This window comes from Cygnus atratus, chromosome 24, assembly GCF_013377495.2.
Source record: "Cygnus atratus isolate AKBS03 ecotype Queensland, Australia chromosome 24, CAtr_DNAZoo_HiC_assembly, whole genome shotgun sequence".
In the NCBI taxonomy this organism is placed as follows: Eukaryota; Metazoa; Chordata; class Aves; order Anseriformes; family Anatidae; genus Cygnus; species Cygnus atratus.
This window is the reverse complement of record NC_066385.1, coordinates 2,719,917-2,745,938: the sequence shown is the minus strand read 5'-3', so window position 1 is coordinate 2,745,938 and position 26,022 is coordinate 2,719,917. Positions and strand designations below refer to the sequence as shown.

The 26,022-nt window shown below is 56.3% G+C and overlaps 1 protein-coding gene across 1 annotated transcript; it reads right to left on the bottom strand.

Annotated features, from left to right (window-relative positions):
* Window positions 1-9,200: 9,200 nt before the first annotated feature.
* KLHDC8A (kelch domain containing 8A) lies at window positions 9,201-21,947 on the bottom strand. Its single transcript, XM_035561465.2, has 7 exons — window positions 21,757-21,947; window positions 14,739-14,805; window positions 14,154-14,570; window positions 12,309-12,473; window positions 10,968-11,183; window positions 10,470-10,571; window positions 9,201-10,318 (listed from the first exon to the last, which is right to left on the bottom strand). The coding sequence occupies exons 3-7, from the start codon at window positions 14,527-14,529 to the stop codon at window positions 10,125-10,127; spliced, it is 1,053 nt and encodes a 350-aa protein (XP_035417358.1). The 5' UTR covers window positions 14,530-14,570; window positions 14,739-14,805; window positions 21,757-21,947; the 3' UTR covers window positions 9,201-10,124.
* Window positions 21,948-26,022: the final 4,075 nt, after the last annotated feature.

Sequence of the window (26,022 nt, the reverse complement as noted above, 5' to 3'; positions counted from 1 at the left end):
GAGGGTTGTAAAGGGAGTAAAGAGGGGGGTTAATGCGGGAGGGGTGCGAAGGGGGTCCTGCATTGCGGGGGGGGGGTGAAAGGGGGGTGCTGAGGGCTGGGGATGGAGGTTTGGGGGAAGGTGCTGCGGGGAGATGCTCGCACACAAAGGAGGGCCAAGGGGGTGCAGGGAGGATGCGGGGCAAAGCCTGGGGGGCTTGCACCAGGGGGTGTGGGGACACGGGGATGGACGGACGGACGGACAGACACATGCACACAGGTTTGCTGCAAGGAGCCCCAGTGCACCCAGGACTCTCTCCAAAAATAAAAATAAAAATAAATAAAAATAAAAAAAATGGGGGACACGGCCGCCTGCTGCCCCGGTGCTCCCACACAAACCCATTTCACAGACGTTTCTGGTTAACTCCGCAGCACCTTCCCGTGTGGTCTTCTCGCCCCTGTGGTAAATCTTTGTTTGGAGATATTAAAAGAATGCAATTATTTCCCAAAGCAGCCAAAACAAAAGCTCTTGCCCAGCTCTGGCATGTGTGAGGACACACCGTATTGATCAAAGAGGCAGATAACTGCAGCATTACTCATCCCCGCACTCCGACCTGGATTTTCCCACCGCTTCCAGCGGCTCAGGGCAGACGGGGTGAGGCAGAGCAGGGGCTCGAGCGTGCAGCGAGGGGATGAGCACACCCAGCCCCGGCCCCCTGCTGCAGGCTGTGGGCCTCCGAGCACAGACTTAGCGGCCGTGCCACGTCTACGTCAGGATGAGACCCAGGCAGAGGTCCTGTGCCCCCGGCTGCTCTCGCAGTCTGGGTATCAGAGGGCTGAGGTTACAAATGTCCTGCTGAGCACATCCGTCCTGCGGCACGGCTGGAGCCCAGGTTGTGGGACACAGCCGTGCACTGGGCTCCTGCTCATCCCCGCCAGGGATCAGCCTCGACACTCAGCGGGCTCCAGGTTAGATACCATCGAGGCAGAGTTAGGACACGGAGGTATCTTGTATCTTGTGGCTGTGTGGAACCTCTGTTCTGCAGAAGACTTTGGGGATAACCAACATTTTGCAGATTCGTGCTGGTCCTGCATTCTCTCCACCACGAACCTGCCCCACACAGCAACCCGTGGGCAAACCTGGCTTCCTGCTTTACCATCAGTTATCTCGCACGACACGGGGGCTGGGGGGATGTCCTGAGATACTGCAGCAGGGTTGCACTACTGAATTATTTACTGTGTGGTAACAGGAGCTGCTTTTCAATCTGAAGGTAGTGAGCAGGGCCCATAGGGAAGATAAACAAGGTGTAGAAGAGATTAACTAAACTGCAGTAATTTCAATGTCAAAGTAAACAGATAGGATCCTGTTCAGGCACAGCCTGGAGATTGCAGAAGAGTGGAAGGGGAAGGAGCAGGCCTCCTGATTGCAGCAAGGCAGGCGATGTCCCTTGGCTGAGATGAAAGCTGCCGTGGCTCCCGGACACAGCCAGCCCACACCTCTGCCTACGGAGCGATCCCCCGGCGGCTGCGGGATCGCTCGGGGTTGAGCCCACCGGCCCAAGAAGCACTCGAGCACGCATTTAGCTTTAAGCACATGTTTATTGCTCTTCTTGATTTATAAGGATGCCTTCCAGAGGCTTTTCCCTGTGATGAAAGGAAATGAAGTGTCGGGCTTGCTTCTCTTTCTGTTTCTACCAGAGGAATTCTTCTCTGCGATTTTCTGTGCAGTCACTGACACATAAGCTTAGGTATGCTTTTGTTCCAGACTACCTCAGGAAGCCTTTTTTAATGGAAATGTCAAGGGACACAGATCTAAGTCTGCTGGAATCCACTGATAAGGATCCTGTATTGCAGCAGTTAGTGGTAGCAGTAGTGCTGCTTCCTCAGCAGCGGGGAAACCCACAGAAAACCCCCTGCCCCCAGCTGCAGCTATCCTAAAGGTGGTTTCTACAGCAGCAGCCCTTTGTAACCAAGTGTCTGCTAACACCAACGTGAAAGTCAACAGGGGATTTGGCTCTGTGTCAGGGAAACCTCCTCAAAGCTAGTCTGATCAGCCCGATGCTTTGTAAGGACGGAAGCTTTATTCACCTCCAGCCTCCTATTTTCGTATTGTTATTATTATTTTTTAATTTTAAATAAATGCGACAGTGTTACCTCTATACTAAAAGCATCCGTGTCGTGGTCCAAACCTGTGTCTCTGCCATTGGGCTTGGTGTGCACAGCCTCTGCTCACCTCTGTGAGCTGCTAAGGGAATAAACGTGCCCCAGAAGACACGCTTATGGCAGCAAGCCCACCAAAAGGGAAAGGAAGGGTCCTGCCAGGCATTAAAATGCCAAAGACGACAAAGAGGCAAATGATCACCTCTGCTTAGCGGTCTTCCAGGCTGGCAGCATTCCTCACCCTCTGCTGGGTAGTGCTCAGGCAGGTGTGAAACCCATTCTGCCCCTGAAAACACAGAGGAAGCGGTTTTTGCTCTGATCTTCCCCACTGGGTGCCCCATCCATCAGCAGAAGAAGGGAAACACATTAAACAGCAATGGGAGCCTTTGGAAAAGTAATTTATGACCTATCAAATGTAATGATTACAGCACAGGCCACCTCTGCAACCCACATCTTCTGCAGCTGCCTGGGATTAAGGCAGCCTACAGACACCCTTCAGCCCTCCACTCGGTGTCAAGCTCAGCTCATTTTTCCCAGTGATCCCTCTTGATAACCCCTCGGTGGGAAGGCTTTGTGCTCCGGCTGGCCACTCTTTAGGGTCACTTTGCCCAGCTCCATCAGCCCGATAAGGCTCTCGCTGCTCGGGCAGCCGGGTCCTGCCACCCCTCCTTATCACCTCCAGCACGGGCAGGGGGCAGCGAGCGGCCGCGAGCTCCCTGCTGCGTGCAGCCACCGAGATAAGCACACGTGCTGCAGTCAGATGGAGCATGACTGCAGAAAGCACAGCTAGTGTCTCATCCAGCTGGACAGGGCAGAGAAAACTGCATCACTGGGCAGCTCTGCGTGTAGTGGTTTGCCTGGTGAGGCACGCCGAGAAGAGACAACGAGCAAGGCAAAGCTGTGCACAGGGGTGAGCTGGTTTGGGGCAGCGAGCTGGTGCAGTCACGCCAGGGTTGCAGAGGTGCCTGGGTTTGTTTTCCTGCTTGCTCCCACCAAAGCAGGCCATGGATGGCCACAATGTCTCATTGCCTGGTCTCCTTTGCAGAACGAGTGGCCCAAAGTCAGTGACCCGCTGGTTTCATCATGGGAATTACAGAGGCCAGGAACCAGCCGCTTCAAAATACGAACTTATCTTGGTTTTTTAACCACATTTTCAGGTGGTGACATGGTTTTTGTTGTTATGTGGTATTTACCCTAGAAATTGCTACAGATGAGATATTTACAGTGCTCTGAATTAAGCTCTAATCTAAAAGCTCGTGAATAAAAGCCAAAATGGCAAGCCCTGTTCAATGCAGCCCCTGTACCCCAACCACTGCAATACATCTGAGTCCTGCTGCTGAACCTCCACTTCTGGAAACCCCAGACAAGCAGGGACGAGGGCTGAGCAGCAGCCCAAACACAATGTTCTCCTGTGTTTGCCACTTTGGAGCAATTCCCCAGGTTTTGCTCTCCTCCTGCATATATGCGAACAGCTCGCTCTAACGCAGTTACTGGGAGTTTGGTGCACACACCAGCAAGTGCAAGCTACCCACAGCAAGGAGAGAAAATACAATCCACAAAATAATTATTTTTATCACAGGTTCTTCTATAATACTGCGCAGATTTTACAGGGCCAGGCTGTGCTGCATACCCAAAAACAGCCCTGAAAGGCTGCGGCAGGGATCGCTTGAGCCTGGGCAGCTCGGGGAGCTGCAGAAACCCCAGGGCATTTACAAAAACAAAAAAAGCAAACTCTCCCTAAAAGCTGGAGCCTGAATTTTCAGTGCAGGAAGCATTTGTATTTCATGGTAGTGACTCAATATCCTTTCCAGCGCGGGCGGATGCCGACGGGGAGGCTTTGTCTGCCTGCAGCCGTCTCAGCAGGGCTGGGAAGGCGACGGGGCCAGGGCAGCGCAGGGCACCACGGTGACAATGACAGATGGCCCCGGTGCCTCCCAGTGCTGCTGCAGCTCCAGCAGCACGGAGGAGCTCTGTTCCTTTCCAAATGAAAAGAAATTCACAGCTGTATGGCAGCATTCACACAGACCCTCATACTGGGTCCCCTTTCGGGAAGGGGAGCAAGGGGAGCAGTCACCCCAAGGAGCAGCTCCCGCTGACCACCGGAGCCAGCTGGGCAGAGTGGGGCACTGCTATGTCTGTTACGGGACTGTGACAAGGTACAGGAGCTACTTCTGCTCTGCGACCAGATATATTAGAGGTTGCTTTAAAGAAATTTCCTGTTTATACAGACAAAGGCTGCTTGGGGACAATGAGCAGCGATGCTCGATGCTCGTTGGCAGGAAAGCGGGGCAGCAATCAGCGACCCGACTGCTCTGCTGCCGTGCTGGAACAGCCCTCAGAGCCGGTACTGAAAAGCCTGGCTTCCAGCGAGCACAACTTCGAGTATCCAGAGTTCAAACGAGGACACGACAGCAGCCGGCTACATGATTTGCTGAGCCCGGTTAGGAGCTGGAAAACTACAAGGGCTCGGCTGGCTTGCAGATAAGGGCGCGCACGGCACCGTGCCCACTGCGACTGCTGGGCATGCTGCTGTGCTGCCTGGTGGGCACGGTGCTGTGCTGCCTGGTGGCTGGGCAGGTCAGGAGGGCTGAAGCGGAGCATTTTGCAGCTCCCCAGAAGCAGGAGGAGCTGTTTGACAGACCTGCTACTGAACAGTAATAAATGGTGCTACAACGCGTGGTTAAAAGCACTCAGCGTACGGATGCGTAAGCCCATTTCAATGCAAGTCACTGTTAGGGGTAACACAGATATTTAAAAAAAGATACTGCAGACAATTGCCAATCCATTTTCAAGACTGCTGACAACATTTCTCCAAGGCAAGTCAAATTTACTACAAATTCTGGAAAGGAAGCTGGGTCGTAACCCAGTTATTTTATATTTGTTTGCACTATTTCTAAACGATTCCTTTTGCACTGCCATTCACAACAGTTGCACCAATTTAAAGGCCAATCTCAGCCAACATGTTTTGTCATCAACAGGGCTTCTGCGCTGAAGTCTAAGCGTGCCTGCTACTGAACTGGCATCTAAATTGTTTCTCAGCGTCAGACAGACATCAGCAACCCTCACAATACGAGATGAGGCAGACATTTCATTGAATTCCCTGTCCCTGAACAACGAACACTAACTGCAGTTTGCTTTCAGTTGGCCTTGGGAAGCCCTGCACGACATACCAGGGCAGCACCAGCCAGCTGAGGCCACAAACCCTCTGCTTTACGAGCAGGAGCAGCCGTGGATGCTCCCCTGGAATGAAGCACGGAGGAACGAGCACCCGAGGCCGGTGCGCTCTGACCTGCTGTGTGTCTGCTGCTCACCAAGCGGGTGCAACGGGTGAGCTCAGGCAGCTGCTTCCCCGAGATCTGTGCTGGTCACACCTGCAGCCCGGCAGCAGCACCTGCTGGAGGTGATCAGCGGGTATGTGCAGTGCTGGTGTCATGCAGGACAAACCCAACCCGCAGTGCCCTGCGCCCCGTGGGACACCGCTGCTGAGCTGCCTGGGAGGACAGAGGGGCTCGTCTCACCTCCAGCAGCCACCAAAATTGACCCCGGGGCAGCTGGTAATTGCAATTCAAGGCCCCGGTTCTGATCGCTGGGCTTGACCCCCTGGCTGAGGCTTTGCCTTGGCCCTCCAGGCACAATGAGATCCATCGGGTATTGGTGTCAGAGACGGAAGTGCCAGCATCACCCGCTGAGAAGATGTAACAGGCGTCTGGGGGGAGAAACTCTGCAGCCATCCAAGCTGGAGAGGTTCACTGCAGAGCTCAGGGAGCTGCAGCAGTGTGAGCAAGAGCAGGATTCAGCCACGTAGCCATTGGCACAGAGCAGCAGCATTACAGACTGCCTGCTTGGAGGACCGGGGAGCAGAATTCAGCCTTGTCCCAGCTACCACAAGGTGCTTGGGCTCAGAGGCAGGGCCTGTTCATGGGAGCTGAAGCACTGCGGGAGACACATATCATCCTTTTCACATCGTCTCGCTTGCCAGATCCTTCAGATTTGCTGGGTGCCGTTACCAGGGGTCCCTGCACAGCCCCAGGGGGCTGCGGGAGCCACCCCAGCAGCGCAGGGTCCCCGCTGCTGGCTGGAAGGTGCTGGCAGCGCCGGGGCTCGGCCCATGGATGCCATCTGCCGTTCAGACAGCACTCAGAGGAGGAAGGGAAAGCATCCAGCAGTGCTCAGCCCGAACACGCATAATGCTGGCTCCCAGCCAAGCCAACCCCACAAACGTCGGGTGCCGCTGATTCCCCTCCCTGCTCCCCAGCCTTGGCGCACGGTCACCTCTCCGTCACCTGGCGGGCAGGCCCGGCTCTGCTTTCAAACAAAAGCAGGTTATCTCCTGCAGCCTCCCCTTTCCCACAGCAGCAGGAGCTGCAGGACTCACGGTGCCGTTGTGAAAACCATCAGGGGAGAGACGTAATCCTCCCACTCGTGTCTGCCAGCAGGCTGGAAGCAGCAAATGCTGCCGTCGAGCTGCAGCGCTAATGCTGGAAAAAGGAAAGCTTGGAGGATTTCCCCTGCTCCCAGAGGGAATCTCAACCCACGGGAAGGGGCCTGGGATTTCCCACAGCCAAGAGGAGCCAGGGAAGGGATGCTTGTTCTCGGAGGAGGCTGGCACGAAGGTGGCTGTTGCTGGAGTCCCACGGTGGCTTTAAATAACCCCGTGCTGCCTAACAGCTCGCTGCTGACTGCTCAGCAGCCTCAGAGCCTGCCTTGCACAAAGCTGGGTCCCACCGTCCCCACAGCCCTGAGGATGAGCCCCAGAGAAGGCCAGCAGCGGCAGGGGATCCCAGGAGTGGCTGGGGGCAGGATTGGGGTTGACAGGGCCACTTTTGGGGTGCAATGCAAGCGCTGCGGAAGGGCAGGATACTTATCTCCATCTGTGCAATCAGGTCACTTTTGCTTGGGGTCACTCACACAGCATGCATAATGTCTGGGGTGGAGGCTTGTACAGCTTGTCTTCAAATAATTAAAGATGAGTTTGACACCCCAGGTGGCTCCATCAGTGGGGTCAAGCACAGTCAGAGCCTGAGGACCCTGTGGCCATGCTGCGGGACAAGGCTGGACCTCAGGCACCAAAAACTGAATCAGCGGGTCCGCACCGAGGTGATGCTGCCCCACAAGCAGAGCCCAGCACGGGGACAGGTCACCCCAACCTCTCACCCTAGCTCTTGCCACTAATTATGGATCCCTCTCGTCTCACCTTCCTGCTGTTGGTGCCTCTCCGTGCTCTCAAAGCCGTTTATGGTGTGCTGGTAGACAGCGAGCGGTGCTATCACAAGGGAAAAAAAAATCAAGTCACCAGCTGCAGAGGTCCCCGAGTGGGCGTTAGCTGGAGCTTGGCACAGCGGAGACGTGTGGGAAGTGTCTGAAGTCTCGGCAGCTCCCTGCCCGGGCACAGCCCATGGTGAAAAGCGCACCCACGCGGGAGCAGAGCCCTGCAGGGCGACCTGCTGCCAGCCAGGGACAGCCCGGCTCTGGGGATGTGCTTGGGATCAGTTTGGGAACAAGAGCTTGGGCTTCACAACAAAGGAGGGTGCCCTGCACCAGCTCCTTGCTATGCTGCAGCTCAGAGAGCTTCTTCTTCCCTCCCGCTCTGAATGCTCGGCACATCTCCGGCTCTGATGACTGACCGGCTCCCCCCCGCCTCGTCCCCAGCCCCTGACATCTCTTCATTAAGTCCTGCAGCGGGTTTATTCCCACGACGCTGCTTTGTCTGCCTCGCTCCGCAGCCTTTCTGGGGGGGGGGGGGAGAAAGCGAAGGATCAGCCCCCAGCTGTGCTGCAGACAGACAAAGGCAGTGGATTCCTCCTCCCCTCGCTCCAGCCTCACAAAGGCACCGGACCCGAGCCCCAGCCAGCGCGGCCTCGCCGCGCTAACCAGGGCTGGTGCCGGAGCAGGGCAGCACCAGGCTGTGCGGTGTGTGGGAAAAGGTTCCCTGAGGACAAAGGAAAACACTTCGTTACCAGCTAGAGACTCTCTCGGCCGTGCAGAGGCGGCTGAAATGGAGATGTGCTGTGCCGGGAGACGGGGGGGTTGTTCCAGAAAGGTGCAAGGCTCCCTCCCTTCCTCCAAGCCCCCTCTCCTCCAATTTTCACAGTTTTAGGGATGTTTCGTGGGGTCAGGAGGCAGCACCCCAGGGATGCACTCACGGGGGTGCTCTGGGCTCCTTCCCAGCCCAGACGGAGCCGCACGTCGGGGCACAGCTCCCTCGCTGGTGTTTGTGTTTGCAGCCTCCCAGCACCCGGTGCCGACGGGAACGAGGTGGCAGCACCACGGATGGGAACACGACAGGGACGGGGGCAGACGCCGCTATGCTGATTGTACGTAGCCAGAGACAAGCAGGTGGGATGTAAATAATTAGCGAGCAGGTTGTTCGCTCCGGAGTCGGTGCTGTTCCCCTTTCGTCTCTGTGCCGCGGTGCTTGGAGATCAGAGAGGGAGAGGGCTTGGAGCTGACAGCACCACGCTTCAAACACAGCCCTCACCTTGCTGCTTCCCAGCGGAGCCCGGAGGCCCCAGCGCCCATGGCAGGGCCCAGGGGGACAGCAGCTGGGGGACACCGGGGGCACAGACGGCCCTGACCCCTGCCCCTGTCCCCAGAGGGCTCAGGGCTGGGAGGCAGCCCCAGTGCCACAGCGGTGGCAGCCGCACGGTGTCCCCCGTGCTCTGCGCTGCCTGCTCTGTGCTGGGCAGGGTCACCCCCAGGACCCCCATGGTGCTCTCAGGTTGGGAACTGTCCCCAGAGAGGGATGGGGTATGCTGAAAATGGCAAGGGATGCCCAAGCAGGGACACACCCCTGGAAATATCAAGGGATGCCCAAGCAGGGACAAGTTGCTGACCTCGGCCACAGCTGGCCCCATCTCCCCCTTTTTAGCCCTGGTCCCACCTCGTCACCTAATCACAGCAGATGGTCCTGGCCCAGCCCTTAGCACATCCTGGGCTCATCCAAGAGATTTTCTGGAGACAGCTTTTAATGAGGCAGCTGCTACAAGCTCAAAGTGTAACCTGGCGGTTCGAGCCCTCCCTCAAACTGCCCGGGAAGGACGAACCCAAAGAGGGAGCGGTGCCTGGGGTCTTCTGGCCGTGGTGGCTGGGGTCTTTTGTCCTTGCTGCTGGAACAAGGCTGTCACCAAAGCCACTGCCCGGCCCCGGGGGCAGGAGAGAGCTCCAGCTCCAGCAGCAGGGCTCAGTTCTGCTCCTTTTTCTCAGGAGTGAACAGCAGATCCCAAATCACTGGAGGAACTAAAAACCAGGCTGGAACAGAGCAGGTTGGGGCCACCTCTACATAAACCCCTGCGAAGGCATGTTTGTGCTATTCCTGTGCCAAAAGTAAGGGCTAGCCTCTTGCCAAAGCAGTCCTTCGGGCATTTCGCCCTCCCAGGAGCACTGGCAGCCCCGTGCTCCGGCTCCTGGCAAAGTGACAGTGAAATGCTACGGGTGTGCGGGGAAAGCCTTGCTACGAAGGCAAAAGAAGAATCCCCTCAGCCTGGCTGCAGGTCCAAGGTTTCCTTTGCTGCAAGCCAAGGGGATCTGTGCAGGGAAGCACGCGTAGACCCCAGGGTGCTCCGAGGGCATCACGTCCCTTCTCCCTGAACCGCCGCGGACCTGGCTGGGTTCTCCTAACCCCCAAACACGTCGCCTTTGTGGTGGGTCAGGGTGGCAGTGGCGAGATGCTTGCCCAGAGCCCTTCCTGCTGGCAGGAGACACGGCGCACACCAGCGCTGCAAGCAGTCCCTTCACCGGGGTTTCCCCACAGGGCTCTGCAGATGACCAGGGGGGACCCCAGCCAAAATCTCCTTCCCTCTGCAGGGCCCGAACAGCAGCACGCAGGAGGGATGGGAGCAGCAGCTTCGGAGCAAGGCTGGTGTCAGCCTCCAGCAGGCAGAGCCAGGCTCCCAGGGCGGCTCGAGCAATGCTCGCACAGCTCAGCACCACCAGGAGCCAGCCCAGCACCAGCTGGGAGCGGGGTCCCCCCCCCGGGGCTGGGGTCTGTTAGGAATCGGAGACGCAGAGGGCTTCCACCGCGCTGCTCAGCCCCTGGCTCACCCCGCCGACCGCCAGCAGGCAGTTCCTGACCACGATGCTGGAGCAGGCGCAGCGCGGGGTGGGCATCGGGGGCAGGCTCTCCCACTTGTTCTTCTCGGGGTGGAAGGCCTCCGCCGACTCCAGGACGGTCGGCTGGTTCCCTGGGGACATAAAGCGAGGTGGGAAGCACTGGCCAGCATCCCTCGTCTGTACCCTGAAGCCCATCCCCTTCTGGGGTCCTTTTCCCCTGCTCCCCGCTCTGTAACAACACCCCCCGACCCCCAAGTGTCACCGCTGTCCCCAGCGCCTCACCTAGCCCCCCAGCCACGACGACTCTGCCTTTCAGGTAGCCAGCCACGAAGTCTGCTCGCCTTTTCTTCAGGTAGAAGGAGCGCTCCATCTTCATCCAGCCGCCTGGCAGGGACAGGACAGACGGGAATGGCAGCAGCGCACCTCCTAGGGAACCCCCTGCCTCCCAGGCCTCACACCTCCCTGTGGACGTGCATTTGCACCTCAGGGTAACAAAAACCCATGACACGGTGGTCAGCTTCCCCACCACCTTGTCAAGGAGGGAGCTGCCGAACCCAGCAGCTGCTGAACCCCTCTGGCCCATGTTTTTTCCCTTTTTTCCTTCTGTTGTTACCCCGGACTGCAGACCTCGCTGCAGGCTGGGCTCCGGGTTCAGTGCCCTCAAAACTCAGCAGCTGAGAGTTTCGGCAGAGCCTCCCAGCCCCAAACCCCCACCCCTGCAGAGCCCCTGGGTGCATCCCCGCCTGCCACCCGCCCGGGACGGAGCCGGGACAGCCCCACCTTGCTCGATGTCAAACACGTCCACGGTCCTCATGAACTTGGGCTGCCGGTAGAGCCGGCCCTGCCGCAGGCCCCCGAGGCTGAAGAGTTTGTCCTCCGTGGGCACGAAGCTGGAGAAGGCCCTTTTGTTGGGGATGTTGGGAAACTTGGTCCACGATCGGGTCTCGGTGTCGAACACCTCGAAGGCGTTGATGGCGTACTTGGACTGCCTCCCGCCTGCGTGAGGGGATGGGAAGAAAAGGGATGAAAGGAATGGGAATGGGAAGAAAGGAAGGGACGGTTGGCTTGGCCAACGGCACCAGCAGGACCCTGGGGATGTTCCTGGGGCAGTCTGAGAGCAAGCGAGCTGCCAGCCGATGCCATCCTCACATCCTAAGTCACCTGGAACGAGGGCTGCTGAGTCCGGCACCTTGTCCCCCTCGCGCTCCCTCTCTTTGCGCTGCAGTTTGATAAAATTAAAGCACTTCATTTCTCCGCACATCACACCCTCCGCTTCCCTCCGTGCCGGCAGCCGTGGGTAGGGAGCGCAGGAAGGTGTTTAGTATGCACCCGTTTAATCAAGACAAACGCACAGCAGAGAAGGGCTCGGCGCTCGGGGAGCCTTTGCAATTCAGATGAGTTCAGCGCCGGTGCCAGCCAGCGAGCCCCGGCCCTGCTCCCGACGGAGCAGGAGAGCCAAGGCAGCTGCTACCGCGGCCGCCAAGGACCTGCTTTATTCTCCCAGCAATCAGAGGCAAAGGAGAGCAGCTGTTCTCCGCTCGGATGCTCCCCGTGCCTCTGAAAGCAGAGCCTGTGCTCGCTGCTGGGTCCCCAAACTGTTTGCTAGCAGCAAACAAACTGCAAAATAGATCAAAAGAGCCTGTTTCTGGTAGCACCCTAAAGACAGACGGTGCTATCTGGTGGTTTGAGCCATCGGGGCTCCTGGGTTGATCCCAGCTTTGTGTGTTGGCTGTGAGCTAACGGCAACACTTCCCTGCCTTGGTTCCCCTTTCTGTAAGGCTAAGGAAAATTGCTCCCTGTAACGGGCTCGGTCCGGCATTGCCCAGCGACAGCGGGACCTTCCTGTCAAAGGCTGACTCTTTGGAAGGCGAGCAGTATTTGGGTGATGTAACGTGGACAGAAGTGGTTTCACTCAGTAGCTCAGTCCCGGGACTGCAAACCGAGCAGGGAAACAAAGGAGGCATTGACCTGGCACCGAGCTGCCGCGGGATCTCTGAGCTCCTGGGGCAGTCAAGGGCACATGGGCTCTCTCTGGTGCTTGCTGTGGAGGTGTGGACGCAAACCCCAAGCCCACGCCAGCCCCACACAAAACCCGGAGAAGGCTGCAGGCCAGCTGCTTACCCAGCACGTAGATCTTGGTGCCTCGCAGGAAGGAGGTGGCCGCGTACCTGGGTGTGGGCATGGCCGCCAGCGACACCCAGATGTCCTTGAGCATGTCGTAGTGCTGCAGGTAGTTGTGCGGCCGCAGGTCACACCCCATCCCTCCGGCCGCATAGACTCTGTAGTCTGGACAGGGCCAAGAAGCAAAAAAACCCACAAAAATACGTTGGCTGAATCACCCCCGTGCAAGAATGTACATGCCATCATGCAATGCCCCCATCCCCACTGGGACTTACTCACGGGACTCCTCATCCCCTCCCTCAGCACCCAGAGCCCTGCTCCCAGCATGGTCCCTTGGAGGGGACAGGGACACTGAGCCGAGGACAGCGCTGGCACCCCTGGGTGCTGTGCCAGTGCTCAGGGGTGCAGAGAGGGTGGGAGCCGCAGGGCTCTTTGCTCCCGAGCCTTTGAGCAGAAGGAAGATGTAAGCCTGTGTCCCCTTCCCTCCCTTTGGTAACAGATCATTTCTCCCTTTCTTCCTTTGCCCCACACACCCAGAGTGGGGGTGTTTACAGCAGTGCAGCAAACCCAGCTCCTCTGTGCTGCTGTCTTCGCCCCACGAGCTCTGGGTCAGGATGCGACCCAGACTGGAAGGGCTGGAGCCCAAACATGGCACTGAAGCTGCCAGCCCCTCTCCGAGTCGGCCACGTCCACCTCTGGCTAGCAGCAAAGCTGGCTCCCCAAAACAAAACCCTACTGGCCACGGCACCCACATTATCTCCTTCAGCAAGCACAGCACCACACGGACAAAGTTCAGGAGATCAGCGACAGCAGCCCTACAGCAAAGCAGCTGGAAAAGCAGAGACCCGGCTGCATGGCTGAAGTATTTGGGGAGCTATTTCTGCTCCCGGCCCCACACACTGAATTGGCCCCTCCACATCGGTCAATAGGCAAGCTCAGAGAGAAAACCATCCCCAAGATGGTAAATATTATTTTTAAACATTCCTTGATGGCAGCTTTTAAAGCCGCTTAAGCAAAAAGAAGGAGCAGCTTGCAAAGAACCTGCCCGGAGATGGGGCTGGTCACCCAGGAGCGCCGGGAAACTGCCTGGCCTCAAAGCACAGCACAAGGCGCTAAAGGAAATCAATGCTCCACATCTCTGCTTATAAATTAAAAAAAATGAGATGGGCTGATAAAGGCAGAGCCCTGCAGGCATTTAGCAGGGCGTGTTTAAGGCCGTGTTTAAGCTCATGGAGGGGAGCTGGGCAGGAGCCCCCCATGAGCCCAGGTGCTTCCCTTTCTCGTGTACTGATCTGAGCCCACAGCTACAAAGCTGACCCCTCTGCCTGGTTCTGGGCTTGGGCCAGAGATGTGTCCTCAGGTCAAAGCTGGTCTACGGCTCAGAGACCTGCACCTCTCCAGCTCCATGGCTCAGCCAGGGGCTGTCCCAGCTCTGTGCACCCGCTTAGCTCCCCCCCAGTCTGGGACTTGGGCGGAACTAGACCTGAACTGGCTGCAAAGCCCTGGAGGAGTTCAGCTCCAGACCCTGGAGCTTGGACCTGCCAGAAATCCGGCCAGCTACCTGCCAGAAATACAGCCAGACACCAGCACTTGTGGCTCTGGGGCAGAGCAGAGCACTGCCTTTGGCACCAAGAACAGCCTGCTGTCTTTAGCAGGCGGGATGGAACACATGGGTCTCAACCTCTACAAGCGCAGAAAAGGTTTTGGGGAACATCACAACCCTGTGGCATTGCCCAGAGAGCTTTTTGGCTTGGTGCAAGGAGGGATGCTGACCCTCCCCAGCCGCTCACCCAGCAGCCACCCCCCCAGCCTGGAAGGACGCAGTCGGAACCAAACCCTCCTTGCCTTTTGCTGTCACCGAGATGCCCATGGCCGCTTCCCTCAGTGAGTTCCTCTTCTTCCACTTGCCCTCATCCACATTGTACATCTCCACTATCTTCAGTGGTGTCTGGTTCACGCCGACCCCCCCTATCACCATGATCCGCTTGCCCAAGTTGGCCACCGCCACCCCGGCCCTGGCCGTGGGCATGGGGGGCAGCGCCGTCCACTGGTCGGCCTCGGGGGAATAGACCTCGAAGCAGTCCATGGGGACGCCGTTGTCATCGCAGCCCCCAATGGCAAACACCTGCCCGCCAGCCTCCACCAGGGTGGAGTAGACCCTGCGGCTGGGCAGCGGGGCGAGGGTTTTCCACTGGAAATCTCTGCTGTTGGCGACCTCCATGGCGGCAGCATCGGTTCCCTGCCCGTGGGGAGGTGCCTAGGCTGCAAAACAGAGCGGAGAGGTGCAGAAGCATGAAGTGTGGTCACCGTCTTTCCCCTGCCAGAGCTGCAGGCAGCCAGCAGCAGAGCAAAGCTCCGCAAACCACCACATCTGCGCCAGCAGCCACCAGCCCATCCGTCCCCCCGGCACGGCGCAGCAGCCAGCGGTACCTTTCAGTGCGTCTCCATTGATCCTGCAGCTCCCGATCTGCCTCAGCAGCTCACACAGAGAACGATCCTAAAAATAAAACAAAATAAAGGGGGGGGGGGGGGGGGGGGGAGGCAAGGGAGGTTGGAGTCAGTTTGTGATCCTGCTTCCTGAGCACCCCTGCCCCCAAGCGACGCTCAAGCCAAGGAGGCTGCAAGCCGTCTGCTCACTTCCCCGGCTGCCTTCCTGCCAGCTCAGGAACTTTTCCTCGCGTCCTCCTTCTCTGACCTGATTTCTCCTCCTGACCCTTGGTTACGTCTGCCCACACACGCTGGGACACCCTGCTCCTGCCCCCCCTGGCTGCAAAAGGTGACCACCAGCGCTGGCCCCCCAGCTCCGACCCGCAGGCTGTGCTGTGCTGTGCTCCGGGGGTCCTGCCAGCAGCCCCCGGGGAGAGGCACCAGCTCTGGCTACACACCTTTTATTTTCTCCCTCTCCTCCCTTGGAATGGCCGTTAAGCGATGCAGATGAGATTAATTAGTGCAGGAAGGCAGAGAGAGGACAAACAGGAGGGAACAAAGGCAGCTGCTCGCTCGCTTGCGTGGCGTGACAGAGGGTGCATCCTGCACCGAGCATCTCCTGCACCAAGCATCTCCACCTTGGTTGTGTAACCAGTGTGGGCTATTGCCCTTCAGACACAGGAGGGTTTGTGTTTACCCTCGCAGGCTGCAGCAGCCTCTCCTGGCACACACATCTGGGGACAGGAAAGCAGGGTAGGAGCTTGCTGACACCGAAGGCACGCTCCTGGCCGGGCATTTAGCGGTGCAGGACACCGTCCCCTTCCAAGCATCCTTCCCCAGCACTTCACAGCCCAGACCCCTCCCCGCACTGCTCTAGGACAGTGCTGTTCCCTCTTGGTCCCCTTTGCAGACCCCTGAGACTTTCCCCAAGGATGCTGTGGCCCCACAGAGCTCAACCCTGCTGACAGGTGGAGCAGGGCTGGTTGCCCCCGTTTCTGCAGCCCGGGGTCCGGAAGCCCCTGGAGCTGATGTTTTCTCCCAGACCCTCTTCTCTGCCTCCTGGCTGACAGCCAGCAGATCTTCTGGGCGGGGGTATTTCTTATTTATTCTGACACGGCACGATGGATGGGCTGCAAAGCAACTTGAACTCTCCCAGCTAAGATATTTAAGCGCAAACAAAGCAATAAATTGTTACGGTCCTCTTTTTTTTTTTTAGGAGCAGACTCCCTTCTCCCACAAGAGACAACCAGACCCATTTCCTACAGCTTCATTTAGACCCGAGAGGACACGAGCGGGCCTCCAGCCCCATAACCTGCCCGGCTTGGGACCATGTCGTGGCCGCCCCGCACCTCGCCTTGCTGCTCAGCTTCCTCCTCCAGCCCTGGCCACGGCTCCCCTCCGACAGCCGGAGCCTGTAGCATAGCAACAGCCACCTACAGCCGCCTTTCACCACCATTTCGGGTGAGCCGGGTGGGGATCTGGGTGCTTCAGGGGACTACAGCACCCAGCGCCGAGGCAGAGCTCCCTGCAAGGATCGGACCCTGCCTCCCCGTGCGTGCAGCACACTGGGGACGCCGCGTCTTCCTCCTACAGATCCACACCTGCTGCGCCCACCAGCCAAGCAGGGAGGTGGATGTGGCCCTCGGGTTATCTCAGGCATCCCCACAAGCTCCTCACTGCCTGCTCTGCCTCGGGGCACGGCCCGCAGGGAGCATCTGACGGTGACATCAGCTTCCAGGTTCTTGTTAGTTCCCCGATTTTCCCCTGAAAGTGTGAATTAGAGGACAGTGATGGAAAAGGATCAGCAAAGCAGGTCTCAGACAACTGGACGGAGATCCATCAAAATCACTTCACTTACCAGCCTGAGCTGGCACAAAACCCAATCAATTTAAGCGGGGCTGATGGAAGGATTCCTGTTTATTTGAACTTATTCTCCCAAATAAATTTCACTAGCCAGCTGAGCGTTATTTGTTGCATAAAGAATTCAGTTCATAACACACAAACACTTCTTGGGATGCGAGCCCCCAGCAGCAGGACCCGGCGCAGGCACATGCGCACATCCCCGGCACCGCGGGGGCCACGGTACAAAGGAACACAAAGCAACAATAAAGAGCAGCAGCGAGTCACGCCGTGCTTTGCATCTTCCCAGCAGCCAAAGAGAAAGGGGCAAACAGCAGATGAGACCAGCAGCTGTTGTCCTCCATCTCTGCAGTGCCTTGTCCTCTGATGTGCATCGCTGCCCGCAACTGGATCAGCTCGGGGATTTTTTGCCCTGGCAGTTTAAGCAGCTCTGGACCATGGCTTTCATGAATAATTAATTTTTTCTCTCCAGGTGAATTTTCATGCATTGCCGTGGACAAATTCAGCGTGGTCCAGCAAATTAGAAAAGCAGAGCCAGCTCCTATTTCCAGGAGCGTGACAGATTTGCATTCTGACCTCCAATAAATCATTCTCCTGCCCTGTCCCTCAATTTCTTCAACTATAAAGTGCAGTCCTGGGATGAAACACGTCACTCAAATGCCTGACAAAAGCAGAACCTCACTGCTGCTGCCAGACAGTCTCTCTGCTGTCATTAAGGATACCCAAATCTCGAGCATAATTTTCTAACTGGTCCTTTTTAGCAAGGCATTGCCTAAAAAAATCTTTTTCAGCATGTTAGCACACAAAGACTGGGAGTTAGATTCAAAGACTTGGAGGTGGGTGAGCATTTCTATTGGGTTCCCTGTGAGAACAGGCAGAGCAAAGACCTGCAAATTCAACCCAGCTGTGGTCCCAGACAGCTGGAACCAGGGTACCCAGAGAGCCACCGCACTTGGCAGCATCAGTGCAAAGCCCTGCCTGAATCCAGCTGCCTTGCAATAAGGATTTCTATTCTTTCATGCTCTTAAAAGAAAATTGAGGTCAGTCCGAAGCACTACACCCGCACCTTTTGTCTCCAGCTGCCCAGCATCTCCTGGCGCTTCACTAGAAAGCATCACTGGTGCTGTGCCGTGGGAGCTGGGACTTGCCAAAATGTGCTGACCAAACACCCAGCGCGCTGCAGCCATGTTCTCCTCCAGGGCAGAGGGAATTATCACTTAATTATACCAAACAAATCAGAGGCATTAACGTGTTTTTCCTAAATGGCTACATTAGAATCAAAATGAATGGTAATTGCTTTCCTATCAGCGGAGATGGCAGACGGAGCTGAGCCCCCACCAGGGCCTGCTTTAGTGGCATTTATTACCTCCAACGATTTGTGATTTAGAGACGAGAGGCTGTGCTGAATGCACTGAAGTGATGAGCTGCCCCAACAGGGCAGATCTTGTCGCTGAACCCGGTGCTGCTGCCTGTGGCTGCTCGTGCTCTCTTCCCTGTCTCATCTCCCCAGGACTCAGAAGCTTTTATGCTCCAGGTTTGGAATTCCTTGGCTGGGGAGGCCCAGCTGGGGCTAAAATCCCCACCCTGCATCCAACAGGCTTTCCTTCAGGGTGATACGCTCCCCTGAATATTGCACTGCAACTCGCTGCGTAAGCGCAGGGTGAAAAGGCAGCCTATTTACAGCTCTCCAAATTGACGGAAGTGCAAAAAGGCCCCAGAGCCACTCCCAAACCTTCTATTTTTAATGCTCACGCTGAGGATAGGCACCCTCAGACATCATCGTGCGCACCCCATGCCACGCAGGCACATACCCTCCACCCAGGGTGGAACAGACAGAGACCCCCTGACCTTATGCAGCCGCCAAGCAGACAGGACCCACTATTTACTGATCCAGCATGATGCCAGCCCAACCTGCTCTGAAGAACCTCCAGCCCCTGCACAGCCCCAGGTGCAGCCCTCTGCTGTGCCTGCTCCATTCCCCACCACTCCTCCCCTCCTTTTGGGGATGCCAGAGATCCAGGTGAACACCACAAATATCCTTGGCATCCTTTTACGGCCACGCTCGGGTCTCAGCTCCGCTGCCATCAGCACTGACCCCTAATTTCTGCTGCTGGACCTGGCGACCTGTCAAATCCAGGGCCCCTCCACAGCCCGCAGGAGCCGTGCTCCCAGAGCATCTCCGCTCCCCGCACCGCCTCCACCTGCCAAACACCCACGTGCTCCTCGCTGTCACCACGAGCAGGTTAAAACAAAGATGCAGACAGGGAAAGCTATCAGAGAAATTGCTCCCTACTGAGAAAAAGCTCTCGTACTCACCCAACTGCCATGCCAGAAAAGCCCTGGGCAGTCCTGCAGCGTGCCAGCCAGCGTGAGAAAAGGAAGGGGCTGTAAAGCTCGGCTGAAACCAGCCTGTCTGCCAGCCCCCCAGCCCCTGCGGGGATTATTCTCAATGCAAGGGGGACTGGCGTCACAGGAGAGGCAGGAACAGGGGCAACAATGAGCTGGAAATAGCACGCGAGCACCGGGAAGGAATCACAGCTCCTGCTCCTCAGCACCACGCAGGAGTCAGCAGCTTCAGTTCAGCGCTGTCTTGGCTGCCTGCACTCTATTAAATAAAGAGCAGGGAGAGATGACACAGCACAGGCTGCGATGAAGACAGCGAGAAGGAGATGATTCAGTGCAGGGAACCCATTCCTGACCCAAGGAATAGTTACGGTGCAAGGCCAGGAGCAGGCAGGAGGGGGGGCACAGAAGAGGAGGCTGGGGGAGATCCCCCGGAGTTTCCCCAGCTGCCGGGACAGGGACGGGGCAGCTGCCAGCCCTGGTCCCCCCGTGTCCCTGCTCCCTGCTCTTCCAGCCCCACATCCAGGCTTTGGCAATATTCAGCTGCTTCCCTGCTGCTGCTCTGGGCACAGCACCCAAGGCACAGCTCAGGGCAGGAACGTTTCTATTTGGATGGGAGCAGGGATTTTGTCAAGAGGTGAAAACCAGCAAATGCTGAGAACGGAGGGAAATGCAGCGGGGATTTCCTCAATGCTGTTTCCACCCACCCTGGAAGACAGCAAGACGCAGTGCAACTCGAACAAAGCAACATGGAAAAGTTTCAGATGTGGGAGCAGCACGTAATCCTAGCTGTTAATCACTGTAATTGAAGTGAGCTGCTTTTCCTCTAGAAGCACATAAATGTCACGGTGTAATCGCCCTCTGCATTGGCAGATAAACATCAGCACCGCGGGAGGAGGCCCTGTCCCTGCAGGCTCAGTACAGCCTTTGCTGTACAAAATGCCTCCTTGCTCCAGCAAAGACAGGAAACATGACGTTCATGGGGTCGGATGTCCCGGGAAGCTCCAGAGCCACGTTTCCCACTCTCAGCACCCAGACGGGAGCCCTGAACCCCCCCTTCCCCTTCCTTCACCCCTCCACCTGATCACGATCAGGTTCACAGCGGCCCAGCACCCCCAAAGCCCCTTCCTACAACTGTCCAGAGAGCTCAGCACCCACGCGGGCACGGCTCTCATCAAGTCCTCACTGGTTACTTGTGTCCCTGAGCAGGACCAGGGCCTTTGGAAGACTCTGGCACCTTTGTCCCTCCAGCCTGGGAGAAGCCCGAGTTTCCCAACCAAAACGCTCACCCTCCTGCGTGGTCCCACAGAAGTAACCTGCTCTCTGCTGTGGTCACCTGCAGCAAGGTGCTGTGTGACCCGGCCTGGTGCCATTCCTTGGTGACGCAGAACTACACACAGACAGCCTTTCATAAGCTTTGACAGTTCTATTAAAGACCTAGCCCATGAGGTCAGGCATTACCAAGTCTGGGTTTTCAAATGACTACAACTTTTAAGCAAAAAAAGACTTCTAAAAACACCGCTGCAAGCCAAGGACTCTGGGGCTGCCTTTACTCCTTCCTTGCTCAGACCCTGGCAGCTGAGGTTTTAAACAGAACATGCATGAAATTCGCAGTCTGGTATTTCTGACCTCTCCTCACGCTGAATCAAGTTTCCTTTCCATAGTAACAGCTACCCAGAAAAGTAACAACCCCAAACCCATCGGGTCCCTGTCTTTGCAAATTACCCAGCTGGTTAAAAAAAAAAAAAAAAAAAAAAAAAAAAAGACTTTAGCTTAGTTTCAAGGAGAGAGCAAAAGCATAGCAATTATGAATGAGAATTAACGGTACCTTTATGGCCAGCAAAGAAAAAGCAGCAGCACTCACAGCAGCTCATTTCATCCCCTCTGTTTCTGAGCATCTCCTTGCAGACAGACGTGCGTGCCGCTGGAGCTGTGAACAACCTGACCCCCCCCCCAGCTTCACCCCTTCCCCCAACAGCAGTCCCTCGGGATCATTTTCAGCCTCATCATGCCGAATGCAATTTCCTGAGGTCGGTAATAGGAAGGTAGAGAGGTTGTGGAAGGAAATATTCCACAGCTAACAGCCCAGCGACTGTAAATCAGAGGGATGCCAGAAGCTTTAGCACGCTATGGGACAGGGAGAGAAGATGTTTCATTTTCTGTCACTTGTTAGCAAAGGGAAGGCATGCAGAGCATCCTTTTTTCCTGGGTGGGAAAAAAGATACGATTTGTTTGCACTCCATTTTGTCCTGAGAGAGGGAGTTACAATTTCACCAGGAGAAAATAAAATCTGCCAGCTGCCCCTGCGCGTCCGGCTCCCCGCTGCGTCCTGTGTCCCCTCCCCTCGCCCCCCGACGCTGTCGCTGCTCTGCAAGAAGAGCTTCTCCTTTGCATGGGTCAAATATACCAGACCTTTCCCCAGCCCCGCAGTCCCTCTGGTTGTTTGTACATCTCCCGTTACTCTGAATTTGGGCTGCATCCCTCCAGAGGGAATGCCAAGAGCTGGGGGCAGCCCTCGGCGGGGGCAGCTCTGCGCACCCAGCTCTGCCAGCTGCCGCGGCTCCCAGGGCCTGGCCTGGGAAAGAGGCAGAAAATATCCCACCGGGGGCCAACTGGGAAAACAAAACAAACAAACGGGGGAAAAAATCAGCCTCCTTAAAACCACTTCTTAGGGAGAAAACACAAACTCAAAGCTTCCTTTCTGGTTGCACATGAAAAGCCTGGTTTAGCGCTCGGTGCAATCTGCTCTGCCCCACGAGCCCCCCAGCACCCCGCTGCCCTCCAGCAGGAATCCCTCCCCCCAAGATGCTCTACTTACAGCTGGGGACCGCGGTGCTGAGCCCAGGTGCAGCGCGGGGCTCTCCTAAAAACGCTCTTCAACTCCAAGGCAGGGAAGCCCCGATCCTCAGCGCCTCCTCCCGCATGCATCCATCCCTCTCCTCCCCGCAGCCCTTGCTCAGGGGAAGGAGGACGCCGGCAGGAGCAGGGGAGGCTGCGTGGGAGGGCAGCGAGGAAAGCAGCAGAAATCCCTCGGCCCTACTCGCCTGCCTCCAGGAGACGCAGGACGAGCGGAGCCAGAGTTTTCCCCATCTGGTGCGGCGGCCGGGATCTTCCTCGGTGTCTGCAGCTGGGGGTGTGCGTGCGTGCGTGTGTACACACTGGATTACCAGCCCCATACTTAAGCCTTTTATGGCTCCCCACGCTCGCAGGCTTGTTACAGGATGTTCTGTAACAGCGGCTCCCCCCCGCCCGCCCTCCGCTGCTGCGGAAACAAAACTACCAGAAACTGGAGGGATGGGGAAAAATGAGGGAGAAGGGAGCAGTGGAAGTGCTGCAGCGGTCCCACGCTGGACCAGGCCCCAGGGGGCAGCCCCAGAGCCCCCTGCTCCAGGCTGCTGGGCTGGGGACATGGTGCTGGGGGGCCCGGTGCTGCTGCTGCTCTGGGCTGGGGAGCTGAGCCCCTGCGGTGCCCCTGCCATGGGCACCCATCCTGCCAGCCCCAGCAGGGAGGGACAGGCAGCAGCCACAGCAGAGCTTCTGCTTGCAAAGTTAAGGCTCGAGGTGTCCAGAAATGAGAACACTCCAAGATGGAATAAGGACGTTGGGAACTTTGGGCCTCGGCCTTCTCCAAAGCAGAAGTTTCCCAGCCTGATGACATCCAGGGCTTTTCTTTCCCTGACCTGCTTCTGTTCTTCTCCTGAAGGTGATGCAGAATAACTTCGAGTCCAAAAAAAACATTTCTGAGCAAAAGATAAAGATCCTTTCAACGCATCTTCCAGCAAGCTTTAAAGCTCCTTCCCAGAGGGGCATTCGCAGCTCAGTCCAGCAGATGCTCCCAAGCCTTCAGGACCCTCCGTCAGCTCTGAAAGACCTCGACATCCTCAGGGCACTGCACTCGTACGGCCTTCATACGCTGCTGACTGCCCGAGCCCACCCTGCAGAGCTGGAAGGGTCCCAGGTGGTCATTGCAGAGGGGCTCGCTCCGTGTGGCCACGGGGGGAGACAGTCCCTGGAGGTGGCCACGAGAAGCTCCAGGTTCAGCTCTGGCTTGCAAACCCCTCGGTGCTGCCCCAAGGTCAGCCTGCAGCGAGCCAGCCAAGGTTTGCTCTTGCTGATAGCTCGTGCTGGTCCAGATAAGAAACTATTTTAAAGCAGCTCTAGCCATAAAATAAGAGAAGTGAGGAAATCAACAAGAAGTTGAGTCAAACGACTACATAAAAGCAAATTCTCATCCCCTACCAGCTATTTTAATCTCCCGTTAGCTTTCCGGTGGGAGGATTCAATTTACATTTAAATAAAAACCTCAAGCACGGGGCCCATCTAACATGAAGATGTTCATTACAAAGGCATTTACCTCTTAAGAAATTTTAAAAGACCTCATTGAAGTGGATTTTAACAGGGGGGCTGTTAGCAGTCTGAAATTATTGGACAGTTAGTATTTGTAACTTGTTATTATTATTTACCAGACTGTTTACAGATCAGGCCAGGCAGCTCTGAGTGAAGGTCTCCAGTGAGTTTCCAAGCTTCCTGCTTACAGCCAGAGGTAAGAGCCAGCACAAAAGGTCCTCTCGAGCCACCAAAAACCTGGCTGCAGAACATTTCACAGTTGTAAGGAGGCATAAGGAAGGAAAGGAGAGGCCCCAGGTTGCTGGCTGAACCAAGTAAATGCAAAGGGCAAATGGAAACCAAAGCCTGTGTTTTGGTTAAAACCACTCAGAGTTTTGTTAGGGGAAAAAAAAACCCTTCTCATCCAGCCCGCGTGCTCTCAGCAGCAAAGATGAGCAGGGCCTTTTTGTCTGTGTGGCGCTAAGCAAATGAGGTCCCGACCCAGGGCTGGCAGTCCAAGCCCCCTGTCACCAGCCAGCTTTTGTTTATTTTTTTTTCTCCTTCCCCAGCTACAATTCAGTTAATACACGCATTTCCACAAAGCGAATGTTTTTATTTTGAAATGCACAGTGCAAGCTGGCAAGATGCTAACTTGTAAAGGCTTAGCTGTAGTCACAAGTAGTGCAAGTCTCAAACTTGCCACCAGGAGCAAGCCTTCCCATGTGGAAAAGGCATTTTCACAAGGATACGAAAATAACTAGAAAGTAATTCCAGCCCAGAGCAGCACCCAGGGGCTGGGCTCAGCACCACTCAGGGAGCAGTGGGCAGCTGGTCCCAGGGCACAGCTGAGCAGGGACAAGCTGCGAGACCCAGCGAGGGCTGCAGCTGCCCCTCGCAGCCACACCGCGCACCACTCGCCCTCTTCAAGCTGAGGGCAGACCAGGCTTTACAAACCCCACAGAAACATAACATCAGCCTTGTTTCTCAAACCATTTGGGATCTCCTGCTTTGGGGCTGGAGTCCAAAGAGAGCCTTGGCTCAGGACACGGGGATTTGTCCCAAGTGGGATTTTTATTTGTTGGTGTTCTGTTTTACATGGCTGTTTGATCTCGAGCTCTTTATCTCCTTTTCATTTTCCTCACTGCTTCCCATGTCCCATTCCTCCTGTTGCTCAGTGTCATGGGGAGCTGCGCCATCCCCTTGCAGGGCATCCCACAGGTGAGGTTCTCGGGTGTTCGCAGCGAGGTGAGCGACTGCAGGGGGACAGGGAGGATTCAGCCAGGCAGCCCTGACCCTCCTCGGCCTCCCAGTCCTACATATGTAACGCTAACAACTTATTAATCCAAATACCCTTTCATCTTCATAATAATCTAATTCCTCAAGTTAAAACCAAAACAAAGTAAACCCCACAGACCCCTCGGTGACCTTTCACTTGCCACAGTCGGGTCTGAGATCGATCCAAGCAGGCTTACCTCCCCACGGCCAGCGCTCTGCACTGCAGCAGCACCTGCAAAAGGCAAGAGAAAGGAGATGAGAGATGAAAGCAGGGGAAGAAGGTGGGTTTAAACTGGATAAAATCATTGAGGCAGGAGCAGCAGCATGGCCACGAAGCCCCAGATGCTCAGTCCCCGACTGCTGCCTTGCCTGGTGGATGAGCCAGACCTGACAGGCTGGAAAATAACGGTGTGTGTCTGCAGGACAGAGCCCGCGTGCCGTCCCATGCCACCCCAGCCTCCCCACAAAGGCAGGCACTGGCTTTGCCCAGCAGATGCTTTCTGAACGGTGAAAATTGCACAGCTTTGTGCCCCTCGGGATACCCCGAGGAACCCGTAGGATGGAGGCGGCCCAGGGAAACTCCAGATTCGTGCTGGAGAAAGGGAAAGGTAACTTCTCTGGGCTGCTTGGGAAATGATAAAGGTGGTGTCAGCAGTAAAGGAAGAGAAATAGTCCTGGAAACGTGTAGCAGTTTCCTGCAATTCAACATCTGTTTCCATGGGAACAGCAGGAGAGTTGCTGGAATTCCTGTAAGTTGCACAAATGAGCCAAACTGCAACGTTTTATTTTCCTTTTTCTTACCTGCATCGCTTTGGGTTGAGCCAACTCAGGCCAACGAGCGCTCCTGCCAGGACCACTTCCCATCAGGTCTGGGAAAGGTGTGTTCAGCTGCAGCAAGCAGGCCAGGAGACGAAAAAAACAGGAAAAATATAGCCAAAAAACACCCCACAAAATGAGAAAAGCCTTCTTTCAGAAGAGATCAGAACTATGGAGATGAAGGGGAAAAAAACAGGCAACAGGGCCAGGACTTGCCCATGCGCATCTGGGTGCCAGCGGTGGCTGCAGCTCCCGGAGCAAACGGTGGGGGGCAATGCAGGGGGACTGTCATTTCTTCTAGAGATTTGGCAACCTGACAGTTAATTAACTAGTTAATTAATTAATTCTCCCTCCTGCAGGGCCCTGGGCTGGTTACAGTGCAGATAGTCACCTTAATGCGCGGAGACAGGAGCCGAGAGCTTCGGGATCTCTCAATCAGAATATTTAACCCGCGGGGAGAAGTCCACCAGCTGTGTCTGCCCGTTTGACAAACGCAGAGAGACATCATTTCAGCAGAGACAGGCACTTTGAAAAGACAGTTGCTGGGAAAAAAACCTTACACCCAGTAACATTCAAGATTAGCTACAGTTAGCAGGATTGCAGCAGCAGCACGGAAGGGCTTTGAGCTGTTTAACCAGTGAGGCTGTGTGCATCTGGGCTTGCATGT

Excerpts from the sequence above, each read along its gene's own strand:
- KLHDC8A (XM_035561465.2), bottom strand. The coding sequence starts at position 14,529 with ATGGAGGTCGCCAACAGCAGAGATTTCCAGTGGAAAACCCTCGCCCCG. Across the intron at positions 12,474-14,153 it reads CATCTCGGTGACAGCAAAAG|ACTACAGAGTCTATGCGGCC; the intron begins GCAAGGAGGGTT and ends GGCCCTGTCCAG. Across the intron at positions 10,572-10,967 it reads CGTGTTTGACATCGAGCAAG|GCGGCTGGATGAAGATGGAG; the intron begins GTGGGGCTGTCC and ends TGTCCCTGCCAG.